The sequence below is a fragment of the Wyeomyia smithii genome, chromosome 2, assembly GCF_029784165.1.
Source record: "Wyeomyia smithii strain HCP4-BCI-WySm-NY-G18 chromosome 2, ASM2978416v1, whole genome shotgun sequence".
NCBI classification, from domain to species: Eukaryota; Metazoa; Arthropoda; class Insecta; order Diptera; family Culicidae; genus Wyeomyia; species Wyeomyia smithii.
The window spans coordinates 111,521,737-111,537,246 of record NC_073695.1 but is presented as its reverse complement, the minus strand read 5'-3'; the positions used below and the strand labels follow the sequence as shown (position 1 = coordinate 111,537,246).

At 38.6% G+C, this 15,510-nt stretch overlaps 1 protein-coding gene across 34 annotated transcripts in view; it reads left to right on the top strand.

The window, feature by feature from the left end:
- The window catches only part of LOC129725319 (transient receptor potential cation channel trpm), a 296,317-nt gene that overhangs the window by 232,479 nt on the left and 48,328 nt on the right, over positions 1 to 15,510 (top strand). For 30 of the 34 annotated variants that reach the window (XM_055680978.1, XM_055680976.1, XM_055680972.1 and 27 more), the window contains one exon: positions 8,516 to 8,554. The exons of 3 other annotated variants lie outside the window; for them this stretch is intronic. In XM_055680978.1, coding sequence (XP_055536953.1) covers positions 8,516 to 8,554 — 39 coding nt within the window. Of the gene's footprint in view, positions 1 to 5,768; positions 5,895 to 8,515; positions 8,555 to 15,510 lie in introns of those variants that run through there. One more of the 34 variants, XM_055680990.1, reaches the window with a different exon arrangement.

Genomic DNA, 15,510 nt, shown 5'->3' with positions numbered 1-15,510 from the left:
TATTGATTACTTGCTATAGCTGTTTAAATTGATATTGCAATTACAATTTTGCGATGAAAAGTTACCCTCAAGGGCTACTTGAATATTCCTTTTATGTCTTAGCCTTATGACAAGACTGAAAAAAAGAGACGTTTTGGCCATCTAGCACAATAAACGCTAACTCGCAACGAAGTGCTCATTTCCACGAATGTTGCGAAACATCCGGCACATGCCTTCAAAATGCTTTGATATTCGATGTGGATAATAACGCCTAGCGAACTTTTGTTATCCACAGGAGAGCATCCTAATTTAAATGCCAAATAAATGTTTTTTGGATTATGTAAACATCCTAATTTTCACAAAACGCAACAACATATGCTGCACAAAAATTAATCAGTGAAATCCAATACCATTTCGGAAAAGGATGTTCACCTGTGATGGACACTCGGAGAGCAAACAGCCCCCCCCCCCCCTGTTTATCTTTGTTCACCTGTTTGTAAACAAGAAGAGACGAAAAACATATTTCGTTTTCAAGGACTTCCAGGAGTGATACAAAAACTCGGTTGAATATTGTTCGCTGAACGTGGAGCGATTACCTTACACAATCCACAATCTGTTGATACGGTCACTATACTCAAAAGAGAAAGGTTTAGTTGAAAAATTTCCGGTATATTTATTTATTTTTGATCTGAATGATCTAAAAATCAATAATAACATACGTTTTCTTGACTATTAGTATCATTAATTCTTACACGAGCTGTTGACAGAATCTCTACAATTTTACACTACACTTATATTTCACTCAGCAGTCTATGTAAGCGTTGAAATGCGCATTTGCAAGTGACAAGTGAAAAGTGAAAAGTGATAGAATAAAAAAGTGAAGTAAAATAAAAGTGTAGTGTAAAAAAATATATTAGTATCAGCCCTTCGATTGGAAATTTTTGTTTGTTGAAGCAATTCAGTGGGGTTCTTAGTTAGTAACAAAACAATCTGACCTCTGAATAAACTATTTGTTCATAACGCCCAGCTGGTAAGATATCAGGCATTTAAACTGATAAAATATCAGACATTTGAAATGGAGACCTTGTCGCACTGAGATTGGTTTATGCACACGAGAGTTCATCTAGAATATCATGTCGTATCTTTGGGTCATATAGTAAATTCCGTTTCACTTTAAAATTGTATCCCTTCCGACCGAGCCCACACAATTGTGTAGGTGATAATGACGGAAAACAAAACGTAAATTGAAGTAATTCCTAAATAAAACACTTGCTCCCGTTATTATATTTTTTTGTAGCAGCTGCGATGTTGACACTAGCGTTGGACGTTCAACGAGCGAACGAGACAATTTTGTTTCAGTCACATCCTAACTGCACAATTAGGCGACATCCATAAATTACGTAACGCTAAAAACCCGATTTTTGGACCCCCACCCCCTCATATGTAACGAAACGTAACGCCAACACCTACCCCCATAAAAATTACGTAACGCTGCAGAAGTATTTCCTTGAAAAAAATGCTCATTTTTTGAGAGTCTCTCCAGTCATTTTTCGTTACGTAACGCTGAACTCACCTCCCTCCTCCGCTGTGTAACAAATCGTAACGCTCAAGAGTACCCCCCTCCCCCATATGAGCGTTACGTAATTTATGGATGCCGCCTTATAAGGACTCGGTCGGAAAGGGATATACAAGTGGATATTCACGGGAGAGCCAAAGCTTCGAAAAACGATACAGCATTGAGAAAAAGCTCTAGTCCAAATTGACAAGGTCCAAAGATGCATCTAGCATTCAATGTTTCTCAATTCAGAGGAACCAAGATAAGCAACGACAGGAGACCTACTGAAAGGTTCGTTGTGATTACTAATACCATAAGTCTAATTTACTGGTGAAGTCCCCGTGGTTCTGTGGTTAGCGATGTCGTTCGGCTAGCTCTCCCAAACACGGTTGTGATGTCGGGTACGATTCCTGATCAGGTCACGGATCTTTTAAGCTGGAAATTTTCTCGGCTCTGCGCTGCGGCACGGTGTATCGTTGTACTTATCCTACAATAAGCAAAACGTGCAAAAAAAATATCGATAACGAATTCTCTCAACTAGACTAGTTGATCGAGACCGCTATTAGCCTTCCAGGCTAGCGTGCGATATTGTTTTTTTAAGTCTAGTTTACTGGTAAACATGTCGACCGCTATTCATACTCCACTTTCCAAAGTAATGTTGTGCTATAGATTTTTTTGCATCACCAAACTTCAAACCGTGCGACATCAGGAAAGATTTGAAAATTACTCCAGTATTATATGGTGTAAAACCATCAAGGGTAGCACACATCACTTTCATCAAAAAACTGTTGGCTCGAGTATAATTTTCTACAGCCTAACGCGCTTAACTAAATCGTACACTGCATTGAAATTCATAAACAGACAATGAAGCCGCAAATTGACCTATTCAAGAATTATCAAGATGCTGAAAAACTGTTATCATAGAGGTCGATGACTCGTCAGTCAAAACCCAGTTCTCCGAAGAAAGAAGAACCAACAAGAGGACCGAGATCGCGTAGTGGTGGAAAAGCTGTACCAAGCTAACGACGCTCGGAAGTTCTACGAGAAGCTACCAGTCGCGTACCGCAAGCCGATAAATACAGGAACTTGGACGGCAACCTCCTTACGGACTAATGTAAGGAGATTGAAAGGTTGCCTAACTGAACAGCGATGCAGTAGAGCGCAAAGACGGTAGAGCGATTGATGTTGGTGAATAAGCAGAAAATGAAAGGATTCCACTTCCTGATTTCCTGGAGGTGGAGGAAGGTCTAAGCCGGCTGAAAAACAATAAAGCTGCTGAAGTGGACCAATCTCCAGTAAGCTGTTGATATAAGGTGGAGAAATACTGGTTAGGGCCGTGCATTGAGTCATTGCCAAGATTTAGGAGTATGAACAAGTACTAGACATTGTTTATCCTGTCTACAAATAGGACGGGCTACCACTCTGCAAAAAGACGGCGTTCAATCTCCCAAAAACTCTACCGTCAACAATCACCATTTGCGAATTAGTTTGTGAGATACTACCAGGTGGGTGCCCGCACCATCACGGATCAGATATTCGCGGTTCGGCAGGTGATGAAGAAATGCCGCGAATACAACGTGCCCATACATGATTTATTCATCGATTTCAAATCGGTGTACGACGCAATCGATCGAGACTAGCTAAGGAAAACTATGCACGAATTCGGATTTTCGAACAAACTAACGCGGTTGGTCAAATCAATAATGGATCGAGTGATGTGTGTAGCTCGAGTATCAGGGGCATTCTCGAGCCCCTTCGAAATTCGAAAAGGTTTAAGGCAAGGTGATGGTCTCTCGTTCCTACTGTTTGATATTGCCCTGGAAAGTGTTATAAGAAGAGCGGGGATTAACACGAGTGGCAAGATATTCCAAAAATCGGTCCAGCTGTTTGGCTTTGCCGATGATATCGACATTGTAAGGATGACGGATACATACATCGGACGAAACGATTGGAGTGGTCAATAATGCATTGAAGACAAAGTACATGAAAGGAAGGGGTTCACGAAAAGACAGTGTTAACTTCTCACCTCGAGTTCAAATTGGTGGTGATGAAATCGAGGCGGTCGACAAGTTCATGTACCTGGGCTCACTGGTAATTGCCGATAACGAAACAAGCACAGAAATTCATCGGGGCGTTAAGGCAGAAAACCGCGCTTACTTTGGTCTCTGGAGGACGCTCCGATCGAGTAGAATTCGACGCCGCATCTAGTCGACCATATACAGGACACTGATCAGACCCGTATTCCTCTACGGCCATTATACATGGACTATGCTTGTTAAGGACCAACGCGCCCTTGCGATCTTCGAGCGGAAGGTTTTGCTTACCATCTTTGGTGGACTGCGGATGAAGAACGGAACGTGAAGAAGGAGAATGAACCACGAACTAAAGGAGCTGCTTGGGGAGCCATCTATCGTCCAGATAGCTAAGAATAACAGGTGGGCTGGGTTTGTTGTAGGGATGTCGGACGACACCCGGTAAAGATGGTTCTTGAAACCAATCCGTCAGGGACGAGACATTGAAATGCACTGTGGGCAAGTATCGATCAGGTTAGGGCCTAGACACATGTGAGACTTCGTTATGATAGTGCCGCTCCTCTGTTCATCTGCCCGTCGTATAGCATTTTTCAAGACTATGTTGAACAGCATATTCGAGAGCCCGTCCCCATGCTTAAGCCCATTAAAGTCACATGTGTAACATTGTGTTCTTACAACTGGTATTCACAAACAAAAGCTTCCTGCAACGGGTTTGCTGGTAAAGGATACGAGAGAGAATTTCATAAGCGAAATTGAGGAGGGTTATGCCTCGATAGTTGCAACAGTCGAGTGTATCCCTCTTCTTATAGATAGGGTGTAAGAGTCCTTCCAACCAGTCCGTAGGTGGTTACTCTCAAGACCCTCAGGGGAATTGCTCTATACAATCGCTCGCTCCTGACTTTGAGAAATTCGGCCGGAAAACCATCCTTCCCAGCTTTGTGGTTCTGAAACTCCCTGTGGTGAAGTTCCTTTCACCTCGTCAAGGGTTGACGGATCCATAGTTTGTCCATCCTCCCCAATGTGTTGGCTGTTCCCCTCGACGACTCTCCTACCTTCGTTACCGTTCAACACAACTTGTTCCATACCTGGAGGAGTATGGAATTTCAAAGGAAATTGAACCTAAATTAAGCAAGAGTCCTGGAAAAGCAGAGCAGACTTTCTAGTTAAGCGTTGCAAAAGCGATAAGTGCCGGTTACGACTTTTTTAAACGATAAAGAGTTTTTTTTTATTCTCGCTTATTTTCCGTCGGTCTAGTTACGCCACTGTTGTTGTGCCAACCACCGACGCCCGGGGAGGCGACTCCACCCAGGACCCTAACTCACGACCCGTTGATTAACGGACCGGCGCCAACGGCTTTACTTCCTCATGCGATGGAAGGCGTGATCCCAGAGATTTTTCGCCTCAGAAAATCTCCCGGTGCCGGCTAGGATTGAATCTAGACCAGTTGGGTTGGTTGTGAGTGGATCACGCCACCTCACAACCATCGACACCCTATGTCGGCGGTGGGATTCGAACCCAGGCGTCGAGCGTGGACGGCTGAGACGTTACCAACCACGCTAGGCCCTCGCTGCGATAAAGAGTTGTACAGTGTCTAGTGAGGAATGCCGTCAAGGTTCACTACGAGTTATGTAACTCTCCAGTAACCGTAAAGTTGGGGTAGGGGACTCCCTCCTTTATTCATCTCAACACCTATTTCATGTCATCGCTCTCTTTCGCTCAATTAACCGTCACTATATTTTTACTATTTTTGCCAAAGTTAAATTCAGACAACTCGACTAAATCGAGAGGTAAAATTGAAATTACTTTTAGCATCCAGCGCGCCAGCAATGCGTATCGAAAGCTGAACCCGGCTTTATACAAGGCTTATGTCATGAGAATGTAGATAAACCTCCAACGTAACCCGAAAAGTTCCCGGACACTCGTTAACAGCAAACAAAAAAAACTGCGGTGGCTTGCAACGTGGTCTTGGATGACGTTGAAGCGAAATCTTCTGCCGAATCTTGCGAGCTCTTCGCTAAATATTTTGCATCGGTGTTCGACGAAACTCCTGCCACTGAACTCTAAGTTGAGTCTGCACCAGATGTTCCTATGGACTGCTTGAATCTGACATCGTTTGTGGTTACTCCTGCAATGGTTATCTCTACTGCGAAAAAGCTGAAAAGTTCAAGTTTTCCGGGACCTGTCGGTATACCGTCGGTGATGTTCTGTCGCTGTGCTGTTGATTTTGCTGTGTTCCTCGCAGCCATTTCCACCTGCTCCCTCAACGATGGAGTTTTCCCTGGAGTTTGGCACCAATCGTTCATGTTTCCTGTGGCGACAAGAGTAAGGTAAGAAATTATCGAGGCATAACAAGCTTATCGGCAGCGTCAAAGCTATTCAAAATAATTCTCAGTGATGTGATTCGTAGCCAGTTTATAAGATACATCTCGAATGATCAGCACGGTTTCATGCCTAGGAGATCTGTTACCACGAATTTGTTGGGTTTCACCAGTTCACCAGCAATGGAGAACAAAACTCAAGTGGATGTCATCTACACAGATTTGAATGCGGCTTTCGACAAAATCGATCACAATATACTATTGGCCAAACTGTCTCGTCTTGGATCTTCTTCGAGGCTGGTATCGTGGATTAGGGTCTTACCTGACTGGTCGTATCCTTCGTGTTAAAGTTGACTCCTGTGTATCTTCGAGTTTCTGCAATTCATCCGGAGTGCCCCAAGGCAGCAACTTAGGTCCGCAGTTGTTTGCGCTATTTTGCAACGACGTTGCTTCGAAATTGCGTCTGGGTTACAAACTCATTTACGCCGATGACTTGAAAATATACTTGGTGATTCGTTCAATTGCAGACTGCCACTGTTTGCAAAATCAGCTAAATCTGTTCATGAACTGGTGCCTTCGTAACAAACTAATCGTGAGCGTACCAAAATGCTCCGTCATGACGATCATCGCTCAAAAAATCGATTCCATTTGATTATTGCATTAACGTGACTTCACTCCAAAGGGCTGAGAAAATTAATGACTTGGGAGTCGTCCTATATCCAACACTATCATTCAAGTGATTACATCTCGATGATTGCCAAGGCCAATCAACAAGTTGGTTTCATTTCGAAAGTTGCCAAAGACTTCAATGATCCATACTGTATGAAGTATGGTGCGCTGGTGAGACCAATTCTGGAGATCGCTTGTATTGTCTGGAATCCTGTTGATACGTGCTGGATCGATAGAATTGAAGGCGTTCAGCGAAGATGTTCGCGGCTGGCTCTACTTCATCTTCCTTGGCGAAATCCTCTAGTACTTCCTGAATATAAAAACAGATGCAAACTTTTGAACATGGACACACTTGAAAAAAGGCCTAAAGGCCTAAACAGGCGTTGTTCGTCGCGAAGTAGCTCAGTGGAGAAGTTGACTCCCCTCGACTACTTTCCATGCTGGATTTTCGTGTGGCTCAACGTCGACCTGCTCCCCTTTCTAACGTAAAAAATGTATCTCCCTATGAAACTGTGATTTTGTGGCTTGAAAGCATTGTTTGAATCTAGCTCATTGTAATGTTGCACTGTGAATAGACGCTAAGAGACGTGTTATCGGAGGCTCTCTTGATATCAAAAAAGGCGCAGACTGCTGTTTCTTTATATTTTAGTGATTTCTCAATGTCAACAAAGTAGTGCAGAGGGGCTTCCGCTTCAGTAGCTTTATGTTGTAGATATGCATATTGATGCTTATGCAAGGGTCGAATGCTTACACTTGATTGAATGATTGATTTTGAATTTGCGTCATTGTTTTCTTAGTATTATAATTATTATGACATGCAGTGTTGTGTATTGATGCCAATTGGGGAGCTTCGTAGCTACAAGGTTACAGAGTCTGCTTTGATAAGCGGGTGGTCTGAGGTTCGAATCTTAGTTTATTAGGTTTTATTCTCAGGCTCTCCACTACATATACCCTTCCTTCAAGCTGAATTCTATAGTACCCCTGCTGACTTTCATCCTAACGTAAATAAGTCCCACTTATAATGAACCTGGTCTGAGCAACGTATAATAGTTCTCTTCAGGGAATTGTAATTATGGTACGGACTTGGCTGGAGGAACGAGGTTTCGATAAGACTCGTTCCTCTTGACAATATAATTCCTTCTTATAATAAAACTGATCTCAGGAATATTTATCCTCTCCAGTGAATTGTGATTGGCGATATTAGCACGGGGAACGAGGCTTCGATAAGACTCCTTCCTCTTGACATAATAAAATTCCTCTCAGAAGTCACCTGGCCATGGAGGAATGTTGGGTGTAGTCTCACTCCAGGATATTGTAATTAGGCGATATTGTTAGGATGGCCAGAGGCTCGGTCTAGTAGAGCAGTAAGCTTGAAACGGAAAGGGTAATAATACTTACACACAAGCACGGATATAAATAACAAGCGTTTCATTTACTTCAATAGTGATACTGCCAATTATATAAAGTGCGGAGTACAGAAAACACCTGGACAATATCACAATAAATCAAATGTCTCTGGTCGCAGTAAAGAGTCCATACAGAGAAAAAAAATTGATGCGAATATCAATTTGTACAAAAAAACATACATCTATTGCTACCCAGGCTATGAAAATGTGGTCAATTTTGGTTCATCGGTAGATGAATAAGGTCTTCCATAAAAATGTTTCATCAGATTCGAGAGAAATTTAAATTTGTTGCAAGGCAAGGGTGCACTATTTTTCAACCGTAAAACATGTAATCTATCCAAATAACTTGTTTTGCTATGAAGTACATATCGTTGTTATTGCCAGATTACAATAGACATGTTTGTTTTGTTTCATTTTCGTCATTTTTAAATTTCGCAACGATCGAACGGATATCAAAATTGACCGGTTATCAGGAACTAATTTTTCATTCTGTTTCTTTTGTCCTTTTCTCCTATTTATTTCTATTTCTAAATTTTACAAATTCGATCTACAAAGACAAGGCGCTTTCGACTATAATGAATTTTCATTACAAAGGTAAATACAGAAAACATTATCCGGAGCACATTCGAAAATGATTGCCAGTTGCTTTAGCTTTCTCATATGTAAGGTTGATGTTCGATGTGAATAATAGGCACACTCTGTGATGAAATCTAATGCCAAATCCGTCCCTCATTAGGAGTCGATCCTTTAGACGACCTTAGCTATCCGATAGTACTTACTAAATTCGTCTCTGTGGGTTTACATAAAGGTACTTAGAATGGCGGGTGTTCAATTTGGGATAAAAATTAAAAGCAAGAACTTAGCAACATCTGAAAGTGCGTGTAACGTATAAATGTGTGTCTAGAAAACATAAAAAACTGTATTATTTGGCATCAAATATTTGCATGATCTGTATAACATTCTGTATTTTCGAAAAATTTCATAGTCGGATAAGATTTATAGACACTCTATTAGTGATAATTTCGGTAGTTCAAAACTGTCTTATTCTACCTTCAGCAATAATCATCATCAATCTTCATCAATGAATCATCATCATCAGTCCACTAACCAATCAAACTTAATCGATTCACTAATATTCCAAGGCGATGATTGTTTAAAGGCCAAAATGCGATAGCTTAAAGCTGACCAATTTGCCTTCACTGCCGTAAAATCTCTGATAGACCACTGACAAGATACTGTACGTAAGGAAACTGTTCAACTGTCAGTAATTGTCTATCCTAATTGAAGGAGTGCTGAAAGTCGACGAAAAACTTCCTCGGGCGCACGTGGCAATCAATTAACGTGCTTTATTTTCTGTGTTCGTAACCAAACCAACGAACGAACGTAGCCGGGGACCGTGGCGACTGTTGTTATCGATTCGTGTTGATCCTTCACGCTGGAAGGGAAACTTTCTCACGGTCGATGATGTCGAAAGGACGTCAAGGTTGGTTAATTGGTAGCAACAGATTGGCTCAATCGAATGTCGGCCAGCCCCGTTGGTGAGGAAAATTACAATATTTGGATCAGAAGCCCCAAATCGAGCTTTAGTAAGTCTGACGTAAGCTGGGGACAGGAAACAGAACCTCATTAGTAATTCAATAGAATATATAAACATTTAAACATTTATATTGGCGACGTTTTCTGCAACATGAATTTTTAAACGGTTCATTCAATCTCACGGTGTTAGTAATTTTTCAAAAACCAATGAAAGTTTTAGCTACAGCTTGAGCTTATTTTTGAGATTATATTTTGAAAATTGAACAGAACGGAAACTCTTTAATGTTCTATCAATTTTTCAAGTGAATGTTTGTTATTTGTCGTTCTTTTCATTAAAATGTGATAATTCTCATGTTGTTTATCTAACGATAAACGCTCAATTCAAGTTGCAGTTCCACAAAAAAAATCGGACAACAATTTTATTCGATCATTTAAGATCTGGCTGAAACGTTGTCATTTCGTGCTATTGGTACACTGGGGTCTTTATTTTACGCGGTTGATTGAATTGCGTTTTATAGATTTGATTTGATTTACTCATACTAAATTTATGTGATACCGTGTACAAATAGTCTTCCGAATGGTGTAAAAATAATCCGCGTTATTGTTGAAAATTGCGTTTAAGAAAACGCATCAAAATAATCCGCGTAAAATAAGACCCCAGTGTGTTTTTGAATCACGACTAGTTTGTGAAAATGTTTTATGTAAAAATTGTATCGAAGATTTCCAATATTTTGAGAGCTAGCAATAGATCGAACTACGGTGTGACGTGTTAAAAATGTACATAATAATTTTGTCTTTCTAAAAAAAATATACGAGGTAGATTAGCCCGGGGCAAGTTGAAACGGCTTTCGAAAGTTCAACTTTGAAGGTTAGATGAAAAATCTCAAAGCCAAATTGGTTCTTAACGTTAATTAAGCTTTCTGCTTATTGAAAAAAAGTAATAAATCGCCTTGCAGTTTCAAAATATATCAGTTTTTTTGAACGTTATTTCAATTAGGGGTAAACAGGGTAAGACCGCCCTACGGGGTTAGACCGCCCACCATAGTTTTACTACCAAGCTATATAATAATTGAAAAATTTCTTTAGCGTGTCTATTACAGTATAATTGCATAACATTTCGCACCTTTTTCTGCTTTGATTGTGCGCGAACGGTCACAGAAATAATCAAAAACAACCTTTCAGCTGGCAACCGGTCAATGCGCTGTTGTTATGCGGCAATGGGACTTAACGTTTTTTCTGTCTAAAAATCTATTGTTTTATTTGTGAATATATGTCGGTGAAATATGAAAATGTTCCACTGGGGGTAAAGCCGCCCACTATACATGGGGTGAAACCGCCACGTATAAAACTGTTTGTTGTTTTGCTTCGAGACCCAAATGCCTCGACACTACAAAGTGAATATTTGAAGGATCAGTAAAGAAATTTCAAGCCACAAAAGACAACGATGTTAATCGACTATTTTCGATTTGGTTGAAGTTTTCTAGTAATATTTTTCTAACAAGACTAATTTTTGAAAAAAGTAAACCTGTGTAAAATCGGTATTGATGAACAAAACAATTTAGAGCGAGGACGGATTGTTTGAACGGTATGACGTTTCCGGCAGAGTTGAAAATAGTAGTTTTGTTCTTCCTAAAAAAGTATACACTGTAAAAAATATTTAAATGAAAGATGAAAAATAGAATTAAAAATTTATTTCAAAATAATCATGTCTTTGCCTGCAAAATTTACAAAAGGTTAGCTAAACTTTTATGGTTTTTGGATCATAGAGTAATAAAAATTTGAACAGCTCATATGTAAAGAAAAATTTTTTTGACCGGTTCGTTTGACTAGTATAGAATCGTTGGTAAAGTTTCAAATAGTAATTTTGTTTTCAAAAAATAAAAACTCAAAAAATAAAAAAATCAATAATTATTATTATTACTTTATATAATAAGTTTACGAAAAAATCATACAGACAGCTTTATTGAGTATTTATTTTAAGCAGGTATATTATAAATTGAATATCTTGAAAAACCCCTATTCTGAAAAATCTATTTTTTTGAAAACCACAAAAAGTTATTCAAACATTGATTCAAACTTGGATGTTAAAAATAAAAAAAAAATTAAAAGTTAGAAATTTTTTTTTCACATTTTTCGCAGTGTATATCAAAAAAAAAATACCATCTACAACTGTACTACAGACACTCTACCGATAAAATCAACCCCTTAAAATATTTGTTATCCTCAACAGATGGTGGGCGATCTTACTCCGCTGGTGGACGGGCTTACCCCGCATGAAAAAGATCTGAAAATTTTCAGTGAATTTTTAAAATCGAAAAAAAAAGCTGGAAAATAAACAAAAATATTTCAGTTCTCATTTTCTAGATGCGGGTATTAAATAGAAGAGACTCTTAGCGAAGAAAAAATGAAATTGCAGCCGCAACTTTTTTTCTATAAACAGAAATGCTTAAGAGGGCGGTCTTACCCCGCTTACCCCTACCTCTCATTCCAATTTGCCCTTCATAGTGGGGCGAGTTGAATCACTAAAATTTTAAATGTTAAATGTTCGTGTATGCCTCTGTAACTTCAAATTTGGGATTGCGTTGAGCTGACTTACTCAATTGTACATCGTACACCAAAAACAGAGACAAAAAACGTGCCACTTCTAAAAGAAATCATGAAAAATCTTCGTCTTTGTTTAAAAAGTTAACTTATGCACTCCCATGTGAGCTTACTGGTCAGTATCTAATTCTCGTAAAAACGAGTTTTGTTGAGCTTATAGCAACACCAGACGCATTTCTGCATACTTAACAAATTTTCAAAATAATTGTTATATATCTGGATGAAGAATCGTCATCGTCGCTCGTCATCGAGCGGCACATTTGTTTATCTATGTCAAATCTGCAGCCAAAATTCATATCGGAAGGGCTCTGCTCTCGCAAAATATACACAGGTACGAAAAATGTCTATTTTATTTAGTGCCACAACAATCTCGTCGGCTGTTCGGGTATTTATTGCCTCCTGCTTTTTCTGATTATGAGTAAAATCGCGCCAAATGACCTGGAAATACGCAAAAATTTAATCGACTATTTTTTATTTGAATGCAACAATTGGCTTAGCAAACTGAGCATTTTTCACATATGGAGTGATTTTTTTTGACCCATGGGTTATTTTCTAAAAGGACGTATGCATTTTGACATAAGTTCCATTCAAAGCATTGTAGCTCAGAAACCGTTGGTTGTATAGAAAAACTGTCTGAGAATAAGTTATAGGGCCCTGTAATAATGCCATAGGTTATTTGGGGCGATTTTGCTCATATGTAGAAATCGTTCTTCTAATGTAAATTCGGACCATGATGAACTCTAGATGACAATAACCAATTTCGAGGTAAAAATAGTCAATTTGAATCTTCGTGCCTCTGGGGCAAGGCAAAAATGTAAGGGACACGCTGAAATATCGACAATTCTTGCCGAAATAGAGACATACTGTGTATTTTCTTAAATTTTTACACTTAGTCAACACAAAATGTTCGATTCACAATCTGTTTTACGGTAAAAATTTATGAAAGTATACTTTCTCCAACAAAGTCAATCATTTTGTAAAAATATTTGCGCTGTATTGACAAAATGCGAAAAGTAAAAATAAGAACAGTTTGTGTATAGTACATAACTCTACTTCAACAACGGCTCAGGCAAAGGCTTATCCCGCATTTCAGCTTGCCCCCGTGTATTCCCTGTTTTTCAATTTGAATAAAAGCTCATTTTTGATTATTAAATTTTTTTCTTGAAAACTACAAAAGATTAACGAAACACTGGTTATGTCACAAAATATCAAAAAATTGGTCGCAGTGACGAAGATACCCAACACGGAAAAAACACTGGTTGTCTGATAATTTAATTTTGTCCTTTCAGAAAAAATAAACATCGTGAGACAACAAAAAATGCAGAAAAAATACCTTAAAATAGAACTATAAATAAAATATTGAAAAAAAAACACTTTCAAAATCGGATTTTTTTTTCTACGAAAACTACTTAGTTCAACAATGGTTGGACTTGGAGAAATGAGGAATAAAAAAATAAGAATTGATTTTTCATATTTTTTCACAGTTTTTTTCTGGAAAATCTAAATAGCTATCCACAACTTCGTCAGAGATACTATACCAATCAAACGAACTATTTTGACTCTAAAAATATTTTTATCGTTATTGGGCACTCTGGTCAATCAATTAGATTCATATGTTCCTTCTACTAACGGAAAATCTAACTTAGGGTTTTTTTTCAACTGATTGCGTTATAATGATAATAATATTTTTAGAGTCGAAACGTGTTTCATCAATATAGTGTCTTCGGCAAAGCTGTAAATATTTTTTTCCCCAAAAAAATGCACATTGGATGAACACATTTGAAAAAATTGTTTGTTTTTAACCATTTTTTTTATTTCTTCAAGTTTAGATAACTGTTATTGGTTTCCAGTTAACAGTGTGTAGTTTTCGTTGAAAAATAATCAGCTTTTTAAAAGCGAGTTTTTAAGTATTTTATTTATAGTTGAAATTTTGTGATTTTTTTATTTTTTTTATCTTAACCCTCTAGTGCCCAGTGTTGCCTTTAAACGGTCTTCATTTGAACCTCTAAAAAGCTTCATTCAGTACTTAAAAAATGTTTCTAAAAATTCATAGTGATTTTTTCGAAGTCCGTCTGAAAATTAACTTGGGCACTAGAGGGTTAAAAAATAATGTCTACAACTTTGCTAAAGACATAATCTGGCCACATTTTTTTCTATTTTTTGTTAAAATTTTTTTAAATGAGCTTCGAGTGATAATTATTTTAATTTTTTTGTTGAAAAACAAGTTTGTTTAACGTTGTTTTCTTTTTCTGCAAGAAAACAATATTATCTACAACATTGCCAAAGACGTCATACTGATCAAACAAACCTTTTTGGCCAGGCATAATGGATGGTGGACATGCTGATACGAGGCACATGGACGCGAGGCTGAATGGATGCAAGGTCGAATGGACGTCAGGCCGAATGGACGCAAGGCTGAATGAATGTGAGGCGAAATATAGTATTACCGTCATCATTATCAGCGGAGGCGACATAGAACATTTGCCCTGACAGCCCTCTTTTTTGGGAAATATGTATTTCGTATCAGGGTGTTAATTGCACTTCGGCCGACTCGCTGTTTGAGCGAATCCTGTCCTTACTCACTACCGCTCATTCGGACTTAACTGAGGGAAAGCAACTATGTTTGAGCAGACCTTGCAAACCAGTAGATCAGCCATTTGTGTGTGAGAGGCCGCCGCTTCCGATGGCGGGTCGGTAGCCGGCTCGAACTGCGAAAACCACGGTGGCTTGTTGCCGCCTCGGTTCCTTGATTATGCGTCCGCGCCGCAAAATTTATAAAAAATATTATGCCTTACTTAAACTTTTTAGGAATATATTTACATTTGAATTGGTTCAAGATATCTGAACATAATATATAATTCATTGAATAACGCTTTTAGTTAATCATCCAACGTGCGACATATGTTTCAATAGACATTCTTATGTGAAGTGGATGTTGCAAATTCTTTATATGATACTAGCTGACCCGGCAAACTTCGTCTCGCCTATTTTAGTGTTCAATTTAATAATTTTAAACATTTAAAATTCATTGATTCCTTGCGATTTGTTCATATCATTTGAAATGATTGGTTTTATCGGAATGACAACATCTTCAACTTTTGGCTTTTGTACATCACCTCTATTCCGGAAATATATTGAATGCATTTCAGCTATTTTCGTTGTTTTTTAGAAACTGAAAGTGGTCAGCTTCGAATTCAAAATGGTGTCCAGGGTCGATGCTTGGCTTCTATACATCATTTCGATTACGAAAATATCCATAAGTAGTAGTATTCGGCTATTTTCGGCTGTTTCCCAGAAGATGCCATTTTACAATTCAAACTGGTGTCTGAGGTCAATTTTTGCTCCTTGCATCTGGATCCGGTGATACTCATTTTTGGTGGTATTTGGTCACTTCAGGCTATTTTTCAGAAACA